Here is a 20890-nt window from a genome sequence, read left to right on the forward strand (position 1 = left end):
ATAAAGATCTGAGTGAAGTAAAGGAGGAAAGCGCCCAAATAAGTGGAGAAACAAACATCTATTTAATTAATTTTATTACAAAGTTTCTTAAATTGTTCTGTACAATTAACTATGAAAAGTGTTTTTATAATTTGAGGTTAATACACTTTAAGGGTGCATTCACACTGAGTATACGCCAGCTTATTCTGAACATAAAACACGTTCAGAATCAGCGGTGTATAAAGCAGTTCCCATTCATTTCTATGGGAGTCGGCATACGAGCGCTCCCCATAGAAATGAATGGGCTGCTTTTTTCACTACGAGCACTCCCATTGAAGTGAATGGGAAATGCTCGCGTGTACGGATAGCTCTGCTCATGCCGAGCCATACACGCAAGCATTTCCCATTCACTTCAATGGGACTGCTCGTAGTGAAAAAAGCAGCCCATTCATTTCTATGGGGAGCGCTCGTATGCCGACTCCCATAGAAATGAATGGGAACTGCTTTATACACCGCTGATTCTGAACGTGTTTTATGTTCAGAATAAGCTGGCGTATACTCAGTGTGAATGCACCCTAAGAATTGATCTATTTGAGAATTCAAAGCCTTGTGACAGCTATCTATGTTGCTATCAATTTAAGCTACTATATATCAGACATAGTTTATTCTACTTACCAAGTGCAATATTTTAGGGAATCAATTGAAAAGTATATTGGTTTCTTTCTCATATGACATAACAGTACAAGTAAATACAGACTCCCTGTCAGGGAACAGATCTCTGAAATATGAATTACTTGTGATAGTAGAAACAATAATTATAGGACACCACATTTTCATCCTGCTACAATTTATAAAGATAATATTTTGTATAATGTTTGGAAAAGGTTCAACATGTCCTCTTTTCTTCAATTATTTGTCTTCACCAGGTATATTTCATTTAAAAGTACCAGAAAGTTCACAAGTTGGATTGCCAATTGGAAGGATACGGGCCGTGGACCCTGACTATGGGAAAAATGCCGAAATTGAGTATAATATTGTTCCTGGAGATGGTGGGAATCTCTTTGACATCATTACAGATAATGACACACAAGAAGGAATTTTAATCTTAAAGAAGGTAAATCAACATGGAAAACATGAAATCCCACAATGGTGCAGTAATGTTTAGTACAGTACAGGGGAGAACAGCACTCTGGTATGGATGTAACATAATTTTATTTGACCCTTGATGTGTTAATGACACTGTAGTACAGACTGGGACCTGGCTCATACTTTGGCTTTTCAATGTTTTTTGTTTGTTTTCTTTCATAAGTTATCACTAGAGATGACTGAATCTCACAAGATTTGTTAAAAGTGGCATTCTGGAACAGGCTAATTTTGATATTGATGACTTATAAGTATTAGAAAACTGGGGGTCCTCTTTTACTGGAATCCATTCAAAGGATGGAGTTGGTAGCCAAAATCTCCAACCCCTTTGTAGAAGTCCTATTGGAGTACTGCAGTTTTGTCCCCATTCAGGTGCATAGGAACAGAGTTGCAGTACTTTGGTATGGCTGTTATATTGGTTACTTTGAGGTCTGAGTAGTAGATTCCTAATGATTTGATACTGACAACCTGTCCTAAGAATAAGTCATCCATGCCAAAATATGAACTGCAAACAAACAATCCTAGTCTAATCCTGCAGTCATGTGTTACTTTATTTCATATGTCTTCTATATTTTTATAACCTACCACTTACCACTTGGGCAAAATGATCAAAGTTTACCTTGTGTGCCTTGTTATTGATGATTGAATATCAGAACGTGTCCGATACGCTGGATCTCATGGATCAGCTTTATGAGCTTTGTGAGCTCCACTTCTGCTTCACAGGCAAAGTTACATAATGATCAAATTATGTGGCTCAGTCTCATTCAAGTGGATGGGGCTGAGCTGTGATACTAAGCACAGCTGCTGTACAATGTATGACACTGTGATAGGTGATGAGGTTATAGTACATATTAAATCCCTGCAGTCTCTTTAATAAGCTAATCGCTAGGGACCCCAGTGTTGGTCATCAATTGATAACTCTAGAAAACCCCTTCAAGGCTAAGGCCCCATGTAGCACCCTGCAGCAAAAAAAGCGCTGTAGGAAAAACTGCAGTGGCAACGCATCACGTTTTTTTCTGCAGCAAATTTCACAGAAAGTTTGCAGAGGTTTCCTCTGTGGACTTTCTGTTTCACTTATACCTATAGGGAAACCACTAGCGTTTCTGTGGGTATAATTGACATACTGCGATTTCCAAAACCACAACTGTTTTGGAAATCCTAGCGTGTCTGCTGTGCATATTTTTCCACAAAGTGGGCATGGAATTTGCTAGAATCCCACTCACTTTGCTGTTACTGTAAAACATTGCATTTTTTTCCCACAATGTTTCCACCTAGGGCAAGCCGCTGCGTTTCTGCCACCTGGGACCCTGGCCTAAATGAGAGAAATGATCTGAAGTTTAACTACCAAAGTATTTTTATGTATATTTTTTATAATTTTGTACAGTTTGTGTATGGCTTGTTGTTACATTCCCAGGACTGGGTTTGATTTAGTTATTAACTGTACCTGTGCTATGGGTGCAGGTCTTCATTATTTTGCTTCTAGCCTCTGCCCGCAACTTCGTCTGTTGGTTGTTGGCGTCAATGATCCGCCTATATACAGCAAATTGCTGCCATCGATGGTTTGCCTGCTCCGGCATTGCGGCATCTCTCAAGCTGCCCTGCTGTCTCAGAAGCTTGTTGGGACGCCACATAATGAGAGAGCTGTTGGTGTTGATAATCTGCCTGCTCCGGCATTTCAAGAGCTGTCAAGCTGTCCTGCTGCTGAACTCGTTCCTTGCGCTGTGCCCATGATTGTTGCGGTATCTCAGCAACTCGCTGGGACGCCATATTATGAGCGTGTTGTTGGCGATGATGATCCACATGCTCCGGCATTTTGGCAGCTCTCAAACTGGCCTGCTGCTAAACTTGTTTCTTACACTGTGCCTGTGATTGTTCCGGCATCTCAGCAGCTTGCTGGAATGTCATATAATGAGCATGTTGTTGGCGTTGATGATCTGCCTGCTCCAGTGTTTCGGGAGCTGTCAAGCTGGTCTGCTGCTGAACTCATTCCACGAGCTGTGCCCATGATTGTTCCGGTATCTCAGCAGCTCGCTGGGACACATATAATGAGCGTGTTGTTGGCGTTGATGATCCCCCTCAGCTCCGATTAAGGAGAACTCTGTGACTTCTGGCTACCTTCATAACTCTCGTTGTTTGTGACAAATTAGATTTTCTTTATCCAGGCATGTTGAAAATCAGCAAACTTTCGATTTGGATTAAAGGTGTTTGCCCTTGTCAGTTTTTCAGCAGTGCCTGGTGCTGATCAGATAACATGTAAATGCATGTATGCAAACGTTCAGAAGTAAAATTCCAGCAAAACCATAACTCCTTGAATAAAACTCTTAGCTATGACTAAGAACACGGTCAGTGTTCGAAACGTGTCAGCTGTTTCTCCATCGTTTGCATGCATCTAGTGTGTTTTACCGCACTGATCATTATGATTTTATGAACTTTGTCTACAATCAATAAAAGTTACGTTTTATTCAAGGAGTTATGGTCTTGCTGGAATTTTACTTCTGGATGTTTGGATTCAAGTCACCCTAGCCGAAAGGGCATTTTCCGGGCAAATTCCATTTCCCTCAGGATTAACGTGAGTGCATTACATTGAAAATTGAACTTTATTTCACCTGTGCACGAAGGGCTGTGTTTTTTTCCCTTATCCTTTTCCTGCATTATCTTGAACTGTAAATGCATGTACACAAACCACAGAGGATTAGAGTGTGTTTACACAGAGAGAAAACAGCCCTGGCTTTCTCAGAAGCTGAGATAAGAGCAATGTAATATAGTATGTGAATATAAATTCATAACAGTTGTGAAACCATGTCATTTACCAGGATAAAAAGTAGCCTATATTTTAATCGAGGTTACAATCTATCTATGTGCCGAATTTCATCCAAATCCGTTCAGCAATTTTTGCGTGATTGAGGAGCAAACATCCAAACACACAAACTTAAAAGGATACATGTCTTTTATACAGTATTTGCCACCTTACTATCAATAAGAGCTTGTAAAGACCAGAAACATAAGAAAGGTTGGTTCCTGTTCCGTTCTTTTACTACCATGTTTGTAGCCATGTTGATGTGACAATAAAGAGAAGCACATTTACTGAATATTTGGTGTACTGGCCATTTAATTTACTATTTGCTCTATGCTGGAGAAGAGATCCATTTGCTGGAATTATCTTGTTTTACACTACAATGTGATAGCTTATAATAAAAAACATGGAAAAGTCATTGAAAAAGTTGAACTTTGCTGCATTTGTATAAAAGCAACATGTATAGGACAGATGGAAGTAAGTATCACAAGACTGCAGAATGAGGCTATAAATGTAGCCATGGAGACACATGTCTTCCTTGGAAATCTTGATATAACATATCTGTCTTCCAGGAAATCTTGCTAAGAAAATACATCATAAAGATAATTCAGGCTAAAATTGCCAATTCTGATTTACATTTTTTTATTAGTTGGGATTTAAGCTTAAAAATGGTCAGTGTGTAGTTTTAGAAATCACCACTAGATGTCCTTCTCGGATAAGAATTATTTATGTTGGCTTAATGTTTGTTTTGCCTTCTAGTACATTACATTTTGGTAACATCCCTTGATTTTCTGATACAGATATGGATATTTCTAAATAAAATTCTTTTTTCACTGCATAAGTAATCATAGAGATTGTTTTAGAGTTTTTGGGTCACACACATTGACAGAAACATTTATCCTATTTTTTTTTTTATTTATAAAGTGCTAAGATATTACATAGCAACTTATATTTCAGAGAGTACATACAGAAATATAATCAGAGGAACAAGCTTACAGTTCAAATTACAGAATACAGAGCCCTGCTGGCATGAGCTTGCTATCAATGAAATGAGCAAAGCAAGCTAACTAGGTACTACGCTAGATTCACTGCTTGTGGACCCGAAAAAATGGTAACCCAATCTGCTTTAAAAGTGGTTACCCACAACCTCATAGACTATAATGGGGTCCACCAAGTTTCTGCCAAATTTCCACCTGAAAAATGCAGAGGGAGAAGTCCTGCAATCTGGACAGTGGAATGGAAGACAAAATCCCTTTATGGTCACTGAGCACAAGTGTCACCGAGTCTTTATGTGGTCTCCATGCTAAGGGATTAAATGACCTCTTACAAGTTCCATAGACTGAAAAATAGTTCAGAATTTTTTTATTTATTTAAAAATAGTAGAACATAATAATAACCAGATATATATTTTTTACTACAGTGCTTAAAAAGGTGGTAGAAAAAGATGGTCATGACTGGGATTGCCTGTTGCCATACCTGATGTTCTCTATTAGGTTCCACAAGCGTCTACAGGTTTTTCCCCTTCTGAATTAGGCTATGGTAGACACCCCAGGGGCTTATTAGATATAGCCAAAGAAACCTGGGAAACTGAGGCTTCCCCATACTGTAGTGTCATAGAGCATGTAGCTCAAATGCAGGACCGCATTACAACAGTCATGCCAATTGTAAAAGAACATCTGCAAAGAGCACAAGAGGCCCAAAGCAGAATTTACAATCATTCTGCCAGAGTCCGAGAGTTTAACCCAGTTAAAGTTCTTAGCGAAATGGCAAGGCCCATATGAAATTGTGGAAAAATTAGGGCCAGTCAACTATAAGGTTCACCAAACAGGGAAAAGGAAGCCTTTACAAATCTACCATGTGAATTTGATTAAGTCCTGGAACTAGAGGAAATCCTTGGTGGCCTCAAAAACAGAGGTGGATGATTCGTTGCCACCAATCCCTCCAGTCTGTGTGAATGAGACCCTCTCAGTGCCCCAGCAACAGGAGGCAAGAAAGTTCCTGCAGAAGAATAGATGCAAGTTCTCTGATCTACCAGGGCGTACACACCTAATAGAGTACCATGTAGTGACAGAACCTGGGAGGAAAGTAAACCTTAAACCCTACAGAATACCAGAGGCACGTAGGGAGGTAGTGTCAGCTGAGTTTAAACGTATGCTGGAGTTATGTGTAATTGAAGAATCCAAAAGTGAGTGGTCTAACCCAATCGTATTGATACCAAAGCCCAATGGTACTTGGCGGTTCTGCAATGATTTTAGAAAATTTAATGAGATTTCCAAGTTTGACGCTTATGCCCATGCCCAGGGTTGATGAGCTTATTGAGAAGTTGGGTAATGCCAGGTACATAACCACACTGGACCTGAAAAAAGGTTACTGGCAAATACCTTTGTTTAAAGAAGCCAAGGAGAAAACTGCCTTTGTTGTTCCAGAAGGGTTGTTCCAGTACAGGGTCATGCCATTTGGTTTACATGGAGCTCCTGCTACCTTTCAGAGGTTGATGGACCAAATCTTGCAGCCACATCGTGACTACGCAGCGGGTTACCTGGACGATGTGGTCATCCATAGCCCAGACTGGGGACATCATCTCTGTAAGGAGCAGTCAGTACTGGACTCCATAACTGAGGCAGGCCTTACTATCAACCTTGAGAAATGTGTTTTAGGGCTGGAGGAAGCAAAGTACTTGGGCTATGTCATTGGAAAAGGGGTAATAAAGCCCCAACTCAATAAAGTGGAGGCAATACAGAACTGGCCAAGACCACTAACCAAGAAGCAAGTCAGGGCATTTCTTGGCATTGCGGGCTACTATCGGAGGTTTGTGCCAAACTTTGCCTCTATTGCAGCTACTCACTGACCTGACGAAAGGTGGGAAGTCAGTGATGATCCACTGGACACCAGAGGCAGAGGAGGTGTTCCAGAGGTTAAAGCAAGCTCTATGCCAGCAGCCAGTGCTGATAGCCCCTGACTTTAGGAAGGAGTTCCTGGTGCAAACAGATGCCTCAAATGCAGGTCTAGGAGCAGTGCTGTCCCAGGTTGTAAATGGTGAGAAGCATCCAGTGATGTACCTGAGCAGGAAGCTATCCCACGCTGAGAAAAACGACACCATTGTGGAAAGGGAATGTTTGGCCATTAAGTGGGCACGGATGCTCTGAGGTATTACCTCCTGGGGAGAAAGTTTAAATGTCTTACTGACCATGCTCCTCTTACATGGATGAAAATCAATAAGGACAGAAATGCTAGGGTTACCCAATGGTTCCTGTCTCTGCAAAATTTTGTGTTTGATGTAGAACACAGGCCACGGAAATTATTGGGAAATGCTGATGCCCTGTCAGATCTGGAGAAGAGGTGGGATATGTAAGCCGAAGGCTGGTCAGGTAATGGAGGGGGTGTACATCTCGCCCAGACTACTCAGGTGGGTGAGATGAGAAAACTCCAGGAGTGTTTGTCCTCAGCAGACAGCTTTCCTCTGCTGAGCATTTTGGTAAGTGCTAAGTATTGGGCTGGATTTTTGGGAATGACAGGTAGGTTTGCTAGTGGGACCTGTCATTCCACCCCCCTCCAGTCCAGTCCACACTTTAAGGATGTTCCGGCAGAGAGTCTCCTTGTCAAGGAGGCTTAAGAAGCCAGCTCCAGCAGCAACACTTTGGTAGAGCTTGGCTGGAGAGCTGACAGGTAAATATTTTTGGAGCTGTGTCCTGAATGATTCTACTGGCTTTTGGATTTCTGTTATTGTAGGTGAGGTAACCTATTCTATGTTTAGTTAGAGCCTAGCCGGGCCAGGCAGGTATTTATTTTTGTATTGTTTCCTTTTGTTGCTGCACTACCTTTTTGAGTGAAAATAAACTCTACCCTTGTTTTGGACTAAAAGAAACTGGACTTGTGTTTCTATGCCACCCCACCTAGCAATTCCAGACCCTGACACATGGCAGAAAAAAAAACCTGTAGAAAACTTTGTTTTTTAAATATGCATGCGTTTTTGAAAAAGGGAAGAAAAACTTCAGAAAAAAATATGCATCAAATACGCAATGAAAAGTGCTGCAATGCATTTCTGCTGAATTTTCCCACTGCATTTTTAAGTTGCAGTTAGCTATGTGGGGCCTTACCATAACTATCAACGTAGTAAGCCAAAGATGAAAAAAGGGTGTGGAAAAAACCGCGGTGGAAACACATTGCATTTCTTTTCTGCAACAGTATCAGAGTTCTCCTGTGACGTTACCAAAATGTTACACTTTCGCAACATGGGGCCCTGAGTTTCTTTATGTGACAGGTAAGAAGTAGAGATAAGCGAACAGTAAAATATTCGAGGTTCGATATTCGTTTCATGTAGCCCCTCAATAGTCGACTACTTGAATCGAATATTGAACCCTATTATAGTCTATGGGGGGAAAATGCTCATTCTCAGGGGTAGGCAACATTCGATCAAATTATACTTACCAAGTCCACGAGTGAGGGTCGGGCTGGATCCTCTGAGAAGTCTTCTCCTTGCAGAGTCCCCGCGGCATCTTCCGGCTCTGAATTCACTCTGCCAGGCATTGGGCCTGGGCAGAGCCGACTGCGCTTGCCCACACTACAAGCGGACATGCGCAGTCGGCTCTGCCCAGGCCCTATGCCTGGCAGAGTGAATTCAGAGCCAGAAGACGCCGCGGGGAAGCTGCACGGAGAAGACTTCTAAAGGTAGGAGAAGAACCAGCGTTGATTGGCCGACTATATAGCATTTGGCCAATAAATGCTGGTTCTGCATCGAACTTTTACATTGGAATAGCGAGTGGTACTCGATTGAGTACGAGTATTTCGAATACCGTAGTAATCGATCGAATACCTACTCGATCGAGTACTACTCGCTCATCTCTAGTAAGAAGTTGAACTTACAGCAGCAGATAAAGACATTGACCCTGGAATAGGACACATGCCCCCAGCAGCTTTTAGCAGCAGAGACATAAGGTAGAAGGCTCAGTGATTTATGGGAGCTATTTTTTTTTTTTGTTGTTGCACAGTGGAACAAGGTGGTTCAAGGTGACTTAAGTATGCGAACAGTCCATGTGTGAGAGAAGCGCAGGACTGATGTAGATAGAATCTACCAAAAACAATGAATAGGTGGAAGGCTTGAAGCAAACAGTTAAAATTGGGAGAGAAATAGGGAACACGGTGAATATCCTTCAATGAGAACACAGTGGAACACCTGGCTATGGTAACTGAAAGTAAACAGGATCGAACAGCTTAGGCCTGGTTCACATCTGCGTTGGTAATCCGTTCGGGGAAGTCTGTATGGGAACCTCACCAACGGACTATCAAACGCATTGGAAAATGGTGTGCAGTGAAATCACACAGATTCCAAAAACTATAATGGGGTCTGTGTGCTTTCCGCACGGTCTCCACATGGAACATAGGGACAGAAATTTACAATAGTTTACAATCTACTTTCCTGTCCGCATGACTCATGCGGAGACCATGCGGCAAGCACACGGACCCCATTATAGTCTGCGGAGTCTGTACTTTCACTGCATACCGCTTGCCAATGCGTTCAGTAGTCCGTTTCGGGGGGCCCCCATGCGGACTCCCCCGAGCGGATTACTGATGCAGATGTGAACCAGGCCTTATATAATCATACTACTGCCTTGTCCCGTCTAACTGCCATGTTTTACAGGATTGAAGATGTTATAAAATATATTTTGTCATATTTTATTTTTCAGCCTTTGGATTTTGAAACAAAAAAGGCCTACACATTTAAAGTTGAAGCTTCCAATGTGCACCTGGATCATCACTTTAACTCAGTGGGACCCTTTAAAGACACTGCAACTGTAAAAATCAATGTTCTGGATGTTGATGAGCCTCCAGTGTTTAGCAAACCTTCCTACACCATGGAGGTGTATGAGGACACACCTGTCGGCACCATTATAGGAGCAGTTACAGCACAGGATCTTGACATAGGATCCAGTTCTGTTAGGTAACTACTTATAGTCAACTCTTAAATACTACTGTGTTAGAATTTTATTTTCTAAATGAAATCATATTATTGTTTATTTTAAGAATGAATAAATACGATGCTATAAATCTGAAATTAGAAAAGCAAACAGAATTTGACACTAAAATGAATATGCAGAGGTTTCCTACTTCCTACCAGTCTCCCGAACCCGCTGTCAGAAAATGTGTGTTGTTTTCATGAATCTCTGTTTGTCATGAGAATTAAAAAATATTTACAAGGGAAAAACAGAAGGGGGTATTCTAACAAAATTATGAATAGTAAATCATTCAGGCACCATAAAGCTTCACATCACAAATTTTGAAGTATATTAAACAATAATAGTATTCCTAAAGGGGTTATCCAGTTTCAGACTAGTATTAAGAGTCAAATGTTATTGTTTTCATAATAAGAAGTTGTACAATTTTCCAATATATTTTCTGGATCAATTCATCACGGTTTTCTAGATCTCTGCTTGCAGCCATTCATTCTGTACTCTCTCAGTGAATAAAAATCAGTCCATGGGTATGTGATATACAGTCCATGGTCATTTAATGAAAAATAAATTTGCCTTCAGTCACATTCTGATCTCTTTTTTTTTTTTTTTTTTTTAAATGTAGATTGTGAGCCCCACATAGAGCTCACAATGTACATTTTTCCCTATCAGCATGTCTTTTTTTGGAATATGGGATGGAAATCCATGCAAACACAGGGAGAACATACAAACTCCTTGCAGATGTTTTTTTGCCCATGGTGGAATTTGAACACCAGGACTCCAGCGCTGCAAGGCTGCAGTGCTAACCACTGAGCCACCGTGTGGCCCCAGTCACATTCTGATCTCTGGGTTTGAGAGCATCACGGTTACATATTGCAACAACATTCCTACAAATTCTCATTCAGCTAATAATCAGTCCATTTAAGAGGTTTTTAAAACTTTAACTTGCTGAGGGCCCACTTCATAAAGTCAGGGCCCCTAGTAGTCTTAATTCAAGTAACAATGATTGATATAATGGAGAAAACCCACGATGCCCAAATGAATGGGCCTAGTCCAGAGGAGGGAGTGTCTTCAGGCCGAATCACAAGGCAACTCGGCTTGAAGAATGAGCACCTTGCTTCTTTTTTTCGGGAGCCAGAGGAAACGGCTCCCAGAAAAAACTCCTGAGCGGCTCCCATTGATTTCAATGGGAGCCATCTTTATGGTCAGGATTTTGATGTGGATATGGCCTCAAAATCCTGGCCAAAAAACTGTGTGTGAATTTACCTTAAAGCCTCATTGTGAATAGAGCGCCAATGCACTTACATATCCAGTGTTCCATTCACTTTTAAGGGGCTTTGGGGGCTGCCGGAGATTACAGTCCAGCAGCCCCGTAGCACTGAGTGCAATGCTGGTCTTCCAAGCCCACTTGCAAGACATTCACAAGAAGGGTTTAGGGGCATGTTCAATTCCTCATACTCCTCATAATTGGGGGGACCCAGTGATCAGACTCCCAGCAATTGGGTATTTATCCCCTCTATTGTGAATAGAAGATTCATGTCCATAACGATACAACCCCTTTAACTCAACTTTTTTCCAATGCTTTCAATAGCCTTTGATGCGCGATATGATGGAGCAAGTTATCAGTTTCAAGTTGAGGATGGTTACATCTATATGTGTGTCATAAATAGAGAAGCTTTTTACAATAAACTGCCACTGACTCCAAAAACAATTTGCCTTCTATCATATATGTCTTCCTGTGACTATCCAGCCATTGTTTGCTGATTGCAGAATTCCAAGAGCTTTACATAATGTTATGAAATTGTATTGAACTGTATTCTTGAGACATTGGAGTCTTTGACCAAATTAGAGTTAAGGCAATTGTAATACATCTACTGTATATTGTTTACTGGTTTTCTCTGGAGCAAAACACATCCAGTAATGATGTAAGATTTTATATACCCACCATTAATGATTTAATAATCAGAAACACTTGTGTAAGACTAATAATGTCATCCTAAAAGTAAAGGGGAATTTTTAATTAAGTCATGGTTATGTAATGGTATAATATGTCTTTAGAACAGATCTCATCTACTGTAAGAGACATAGAACTGATTGAATGGCACTGGCTAATACAAACAATTGACCTACGACCTTTTTAAATAACCGATATAGTCCATTCTACAAATAAATAGGGCTAAATGGAGAAATGAATACAATTAATACTTTACATGAGAGAAAAATATAAGCCAAAAGCAATCAAAGCATATAGCTGACACCTGAGCTCAATTATGGCATCCCATAATGATTATACTTCAGAGTGATGGTCACCTACAGAGAACCTTTTAATTAAAGTTCAAATAAAATCTATTTTTAAAAGTCTGCTGGGAAAATTGCAGACTAGAAACACATAAAGCACTGTTATAAAAAAAAGCAATAAGAAATAATGCTTACTGTACTGAAGCCTGTGTAATGCTGGCTGAGAGTATTCATACAAATAAGTTCTGACCAATAGTTTGTAGACTTTATAACTAAAGTTTGTAATAACTTCAGAACAAAGTTTTGCATGATTGAAACAACAATCATTTGCCTTTTTTTACATCTTTTTATTTTGTAGGATGTTGGAAGGCTCATAGGTTTAGTAGCAATTTTTTAAATGTTCACGAAAATTTAAAATTATATATTTAAAGACATTCAAACATGACTGGAGTCCTATTTTCCTGATGGCGTATGGATGTCGCCATTTTGGGGAAGATTGCCAGTCCCTGGAACAAGACAGCGGAGTAGTGATCTATTGTCATAGCTGCCTATTGAAGGCTCCCAACATTGTCACCCTACAAATTCTATTACAGGCTGCTCTTTAGCAATGTGTTGTTTTGGTTTTCAGACCCTCTGAAGTTCAAGACCCATAGGGGGATCTAAAAATAACAATTTAAAAGACAAAACTATATATATATATATATATATATATATATATATATATATATATATATATATATATATATATACACAGTCCTATGAAAAAGTTTGGGCACCCCTATTAATCTTAATCATTTTTAGTTCTAAATATTTTAGTGTTTGCAACAGCCATTTCAGTTTGATATATCTAATAACTGATGGACACAGTAATATTTCAGGATTGAAATGAGGTTTATTGTACTAACAGAAAATGTGCAAAATGCATTAAACCAAAATTTGACTGGTGCAAAAGTATGGGCACCTCAACAGAAAAGTGACATTAATATTTAGTAGATCCTCCTTTTGCAAAGATAACAGCCTCTAGTCGCTTCCTGTAGCTTTAAATCAGTTCCTGGATCCTGGATGAAGGTACTTTGGATCATTCCTCTTTACAAAACAATTCAAGTTCAGTTAAGTTTGATGGTCGCCGAGCATGGACAGCCCGCTTCAAATCATCCCACAGATGTTCAATGATATTCAGGTCTGGGGACTGAGATGGCCATTCCAGAACATTGTAATTGTTCCTCTGCATGAATGCCTGAGTCGATTTGGAGCGGTGTTTTGGATCATTGCCTTGCTGAAATATCCATCCCCGACGTAACTTCAACTTCGTCACTGATTCTTGAACATTATTCTCAAGAATCTGCTGATGCTGAGTGGAATCCATGCGACCCTCAACTTTAACAAGATTCCTGGTGCGGGCATTGGCCACACAGCCCCAAAGCATGATGGAACTTCCACCAAATTTTACAGTGGGTAGCAAGTGTTTTTCTTGGAATGCTGGTTTTTTTGGACACCATGCATAACACATTTTTGTATGACCAAACAACTCAATCTTTGTTTCATCAGTCCACAGGACCTTCTTCCAAAATGAAGCTGGCTTATCCAAATGTGCTTTTGCATACCTCAGGCGACTCTGTTTGTGGCGTGCTTGCAGAAACGGCTTCTTTCTCATCACTCTCACATACAGCTTCTCCTTGTGCAAAGTGTGCTGTATTGTTGACCGATGCACAGTGACACCATCTGCAGCAAGATGATGCTGCAGCTCTTTGGAGGTGGTCTGTGGATTGTCCTTGACTGTTCTCACCATTCTTCTTCTCTGCCTTTCTGATATTTTTCTTGGCCTGCCACTTCTGGGCTTAACAAGAACTGTCCCTGTGGTCTTCCATTTCCTTACTATGTTGGAAATGGAAGACCACAGGGACAGTTCTTGTTAAGCCCAGAAGTGGCAGGCCAAGAAAAATATCAGAAAGGCAGAGAAGAAGAATGGTGAGAACAGTCAAGGACAATCCACAGACCACCTCCAAAGAGCTGCAGCATCATCTTGCTGCAGATGGTGTCACTGTGCATCAGTCAGCAATACAGTGCACTTTGCACAAGGAGAAGCTGTATGGGAGAGTGATGAGAAAGAAGCCGCTTCTGCACGTACGCCACAAATAGAGTTGCCTGAGGTATGCAAAAGCACATTTGGACAAGCCAGCTTCATTTTGGAAACAAAGATTGAGTTGTTTGGTTATAAAAAAAAGGCGTTATGCATGGCGTCCAAAAAGAAACAGCATTCCAAGAAAAACACTTGCTACCCACTGTAAAATTTGGTGGAGGTTCCATCATGCTTTGGGGCTGTGTGGCCAATGCCGGCACCGGGAATCTTGTTAAAGTTGAGGGTCGCATGGATTCCACTCAGTATCAGCAGATTCTTGAGAATAATGTTCAAGAATCAGTGACGAAGTTGAAGTTACGCCGGGGATGGATATTTCAGCAACACAATGATCCAAAACACCGCTCCAAATCCTCAGGCATTCATGCAGAGGAACAATTACAATGTTCTGGAATGGACATCCCAGTCCCCAGACCTGAATATCATTGAACATCTGTGGGATGATTTGAAGCGGGCTGTCCATGCTCGGCGACCATCTAACTTAACTGAACTTGAATTGTTTGTCCAAAATACCTTTATCCAGGATCCAGGAACTGATTAAAAGCTACAGGAAGCGACTAGAGCCTGTTATCTTTGCAAAAGGAGGATCTACTAAATATTAATGTCACTTTTCTGTTGAGGTGCCCATACTTTTGCACCAGTCAAATTTTGGTTTAATGCATATTGCACATTTTCTGTTAGTACAATAAACCTCATTTCAATCCTGAAATATTACTGTGTCCATCAGTTATTAGATATATCAAACTGAAATGGCTGTTGCAAATACCAAAATATTTAGAACTAAAAATGATTAAGATTAATAGGGGTGCCCAAACTTTTTCATAGGACTGTATATATATATATATAAAGAATTAGAAATTAATATCACCCCTTTTTCCATAGAACACATATAAAATAAATTAACAATATAAAACACATATACATTAGGTATCCCTGTGTCCCAACACTATTTTTTTCATATGGTGAATGAAGTAATAGGAAAAAAAATAATCAAAAGAGCCAAAATGCAGATTTTAGCTGTTTTGTCTCCCATAAAAATTTGTGTAAAAGGCGATCAAAACTTCTGACATTCCCCAAAGTGGTATAAATAAAAGGTACATTTGGCCCCGCAAAAAGAGATGCCCTATGTATTCACATACAGGTAAGTATAAAAAAAGATACAAATGTCAGATTATGGCAACTTCAAAGATTTTGCATTGTAAATAACAACAATAACTTTTTCATATAGTGCCAACTTATTCCATAGCACTTTACAAATCAGAGAGTACATGAACATACAGTATTTGACATTACAATGTGACAAAGAATTAACATATCAAACAATAGGAGCAAAGACCCTGTTCGATAGAGCTTACAATCTTTGAGGAAATAGGAAGACGAGAGGTAAGAATATTAATCATACAGAATATTAAATGGTACCATTATGAAGTACAATTTGTCCTCATATTCCTTAAACAAGTATTTAGCTAGACATTTTATCAAAGCTAGGGTCTATCCTTTTTTATGGCAGGTCATATTGATAGGCATTAGATGCCCTAACAGTACTTTATAATTATTATATGTGACCTCATTCCATTCAGATCCTCTTGTATGAAAACAATATTTAGTAGCAGAAGTTCTGCAATAACTTTGTCGCATGTGAATATTTCCTTACTCTAAATATGAGCAACATATTCTAATGCACACAAGGTCATCAAAATCAGCTGTTCACAATGTTGCTCAACAACCTAAATATACTGCATGTGCTGCAAAACAAAACATAAGGAAATGTATTTATTCATTAGAGAGACTTGATGAAGCAATATTTGAATAATTAGCAGTTACATTACAATAATTTAACAATTTCCATAAAAAATCTGGCAATTTTGATAATGAACATGAGCTGTAAAGATCAAGCAGTTTCTTATCAAACATTGACGGCCATCAGTGACTAGGTCCCAATAACCATTTTAACTGAATGTAATACATTGTCACTAAAATAAATACTTGACACATTTAGCTGTTCATCATCTTAATCTATTGCCAGATTTTATTTCTTTAATAAAATCAAAAATATAAAAATGTCACATTATCATGTAGAATTGTGTTATTTTATTAATATTTTCAATTAACAAGCAGAAGTATTAGCAGAGAGGCAGAGACAGTAAACTCTAGAGAAAGGTCAATTGAATTTTCCAACCTGTTTCTTAGAATTGCCCAAAGGTAATTCCCAATAACAGTTGCTAGGGAAAGAAAGAGATAGTGAGCCCTAAACCTAGGCTCGTCCTGTGTCCCTACCTATTTGCCTCAACTGTCCTAATGACAGGGACAACTGGACGACAAGCCCTACTCTAGATAAGTGATACACAGAACAGGACAAGACACCACAACACAGAAGAGTCAGCAAGCCAAGGGTCAAACCAGAGAGACAAAGCAGTACCAAATCACGATCCAAAAGAGAAGTCAAAAAGCAGAGGTTAATAAATACAATACAAGAGGGGGGAAAATGCTTACCAAGGTCAGAGACACAATAGTCTGCAACCATGTGTGGGCTGATGGCCAGTTTAAGGAAGTTCAGAACCCGTCCCAGGCTTGATTGGCAGATAAGCTGTCAACTAAACACACACAAAAGTTAACCTTAACAATGCCAATACAGAATGACAAGAGTCTGGGAGCAGGTAATCATGAGTGAACACGACTCCTCTGCCATACAATGAGGCCATAGGATGGTGCAGGATTTTGAATGAGTGATGACATAACAGTATCCCCCTTTTATGAGGGGCCACCAGACCCTTATCAGAAAAAAAAAACAGGTTTTGAATAGAGATGAACGAACAGTGTTCTATCGAACTCATGTTCGATCGGATATTAGGCTGTTCGGCATGTTCGAATCGAATCGAACACCGCGTGGTAAAGTGCGCCATTACTCGATTCCCCTCCCACCTTCCCTGGCGCCTTTTTTGCTCCAATAACAGCACAGGGTAGGTGGGACAGGAACTACGACACCGGTGACGTTGAAAAAAGTAGGCAAAACCCATTGGCTGCCGAAAACATGTGACCTCTAATTTAAAAGAACAGCGCCGCCCAGCTTCGCGTCATTCTGAGCTTGCAATTCACCGAGGACGGAGGTTTCCGTCCAGTTAGCTAGGGGTTAGATTCTGGGTAGGCAGGGACAGGCTAGGATAGGAAGGAGAAGACAACCAACAGCTCTTATAAGAGCTAAATTCCAGGGAGAAGCTTGTCAGTGTAACGTGGCACTGACGGGCTCAATCGCCGCAACCCAGCTTTCCCAGGATCCTGAATGGAATACACTGTCAGTGTATTCCCGTATACCCGATATATACCCCCGATACCCGTTCCAACGGTGTGCCCCCCCACCTTCACCCCAGAAATACCCTGCAAGTCCCCTAGCAATAGAATTGGGGCTATATACACCCATTATTTTTGCTACTGCCATATAGTGCCATTGTCTCACTGGGAATTCAAAGAATATATTGGGCTTACATATAACTTCAATTCCAGGGAGAAGCTTGTCAGTGTAACGTGGCACTGACGGGCTCAATCGCCACAACCCAGCTTTCCCAGGATCCTGAATGGAACACACTGACAGTGTATTCCCGTATACCCCATATATACACCCCAAATCCCCGTTCCAACGGTGTGCCCCCCCACCTTCACCTCAGAAATACCCTGCAAGTCCCCTAGCAATAGAATTGGGGCTATATACACCCACAATTTTTACTACTGGTATACAGTGCCATTGTCTGACTGGGAATTCAAAGAATATATGGGGGTTATGTGCACCCACAATTTTTAATACTGGTATACAGTGCCATTGTCTGACTGGGAATTCAAAGAATATATGGGGGTTATGTGCACTCACAATTTTTAATACTGGTATACAGTGCCATTGTCTGACTGGGAATTCAAAGAATATATGGGGGTTATGTGCACCCACAATTTTTAATACTGGTATACAGTGCCATTGTCTGACTGGGAATTCAAAGAATATATGGGGGTTATGTGCACCCACAATTTTTACTACTGGTATACAGTGCCATTGTCTGACTGGGAATTCAAAGAATATATGGGGGTTATGTGCACCCACAATTTTTACTACTGGTATACAGTGCCATTGTCTGACTGGGAATTCAAAGAATATATGGGGGTTATGTGCACCCACAATTTTTACCACTGGTATACAGTGCCATTGTCTGACTGGGAATTCAAAGAATATATGGGGGTTACGTGCACCCACAATTTTTGCTACTGCTATACAGTTCCATTGTCTCACTGGGAATTCAAAGAATATATGGGGGTTATGTGCACCCACAATTTTTGCTACTGCTATACAGTTCCATTGTCTCACTGGGAATTCAAAGAATATATGGGGGTTATGTGCACCCACAATTTTTAATACTGGTATACAGTGCCATTGTCTGACTGGGAATTCAAAGAATATATGGGGGTTATGTGCACCCACAATTTTTAATACTGGTATACAGTGCCATTGTCTGACTGGGAATTCAAAGAATATATGGGGGTTATGTGCACCCACAATTTTTACTACTGGTATACAGTGCCATTGTCTGACTGGGAATTCAAAGAATATATGGGGGTTACGTGCACCCACAATTTTTAATACTGGTATACAGTGCCATTGTCTGACTGGGAATTCAAAGAATATATGGGGGTTATGTGCACCCACAATTTTTACTACTGGTATATAGTGCCATTGTCTGACTGGGAATTCAAAGAATATATGGGGGTTATGTGCACCCACAATTTTTACTACTGGTATACAGTGCCATTGTCTGACTGGGAATTCAAAGAATATATTGGGGTTATGTGCACCCACAATTTTTAATACTGGTATACAGTGCCATTGTCTGACTGGGAATTCAAAGAATATATGGGGGTTATGTGCACCCACAATTTTTAATACTGGTATACAGTGCCATTGTCTGACTGGGAATTCAAAGAATATATGGGGGTTATGTGCACCCACAATTTTTACTACTGGTATTTAGTGCCATTGTCTGACTGGGAATTCAAAGAATATATTGGGGTTATGTGCACCCACAATTTTTACTACTGGTATACAGTGCCATTGTCTGACTGGGAATTCAAAGAATATATGGGGGTTATGTGCACCCACAATTTTTACTACTGGTATACAGTGCCATTGTCTGACTGGGAATTCAAAGAATATATGGGGGTTATGTGCACCCACAATTTTTAATACTGGTATACAGTGCCATTGTCTGACTGGGAATTCAAAGAATATATGGGGGTTATGTGCACCCACAATTTTTACTACTGGTATACAGTGCCATTGTCTGACTGGGAATTCAAAGAATATATGGGGGTTACGTGCACCCACAATTTTTAATACTGGTATACAGTGCCATTGTCTGACTGGGAATTCAAAGAATATATGGGGGTTATGTGCACCCACAATTTTTACTACTGGTATATAGTGCCATTGTCTGACTGGGAATTCAAAGAATATATGGGGGTTATGTGCACCCACAATTTTTAATACTGGTATACAGTGCCATTGTCTGACTGGGAATTCAAAGAATATATGGGGGTTATGTGCACCCACAATTTTTAATACTGGTATACAGTGCCATTGTCTGACTGGGAATTCAAAGAATATATGGGGGTTATGTGCACCCACAATTTTTAATACTGGTATACAGTGCCATTGTCTGACTGGGAATTCAAAGAATATATGGGGGTTATGTGCACCCACAATTTTTAATACTGGTATACAGTGCCATTGTCTGACTGGGAATTCAAAGAATATATGGGGGTTATGTGCACCCACAATTTTTAATACTGGTATACAGTGCCATTGTCTGACTGGGAATTCAAAGAATATATGGGGGTTATGTGCACCCACAATTTTTACTACTGGTATACAGTGCCATTGTCTGACTGGGAATTCAAAGAATATATGGGGGTTATGTGCACCCACAATTTTTACTACTGGTATATAGTGCCATTGTCTGACTGGGAATTCAAAGAATATATGGGGGTTATGTGCACCCACAATTTTTACTACTGGTATACAGTGCCATTGTCTGACTGGGAATTCAAAGAATATATTGGGGTTATGTGCACCCACAATTTTTAATACTGGTATACAGTGCCATTGTCTGACTGGGAATTCAAAGAATATATGGGGGTTATGTGCACCCACAATTTTTACTACTGGTATATAGTGCCATTGTCTGACTGGGAATTCAAAGAATATATGGGGGTTATGTGCACCCACAATTTTTACTACTGGTATACAGTGCCATTGTCTGACTGGGAATTCAAAGAATATATGGGGGTTATGTGCACCCACAATTTTTAATACTGGTATACAGTGCCATTGTCTGACTGGGAATTCAAAGAATATATGGGGGTTATGTGCACCCACAATTTTTAATACTGGTATACAGTGCCATTGTCTGACTGGGAATTCAAAGAATATATGGGGGTTACGTGCACCCACAATTTTTGCTACTGCTATACAGTTCCATTGTCTCACTGGGAATTCAAAGAATATATGGGGGTTATGTGCACCCACAATTTTTAATACTGGTATATAGTGCCATTGTCTGACTGGGAATTCAAAGAATATATGGGGGTTATGTGCACCCACAATTTTTAATACTG

General features: G+C 40.2%; 1 protein-coding gene across 1 annotated transcript in view; it reads left to right on the forward strand.

The window, feature by feature from the left end:
• The window catches only part of CDH12 (cadherin 12), a 251513-nt gene that overhangs the window by 205822 nt on the left and 24801 nt on the right, over nt 1–20890 (forward strand). The window contains exons 6-7 of the mRNA XM_075270977.1: nt 906–1093; nt 9601–9854. Coding sequence (XP_075127078.1) covers nt 906–1093; nt 9601–9854 — 442 coding nt within the window. The remainder of the gene's footprint in view (nt 1–905; nt 1094–9600; nt 9855–20890) is intronic.

Source organism: Leptodactylus fuscus, chromosome 4, assembly GCF_031893055.1.
Source record: "Leptodactylus fuscus isolate aLepFus1 chromosome 4, aLepFus1.hap2, whole genome shotgun sequence".
Classification (NCBI taxonomy): Eukaryota; Metazoa; Chordata; class Amphibia; order Anura; family Leptodactylidae; genus Leptodactylus; species Leptodactylus fuscus.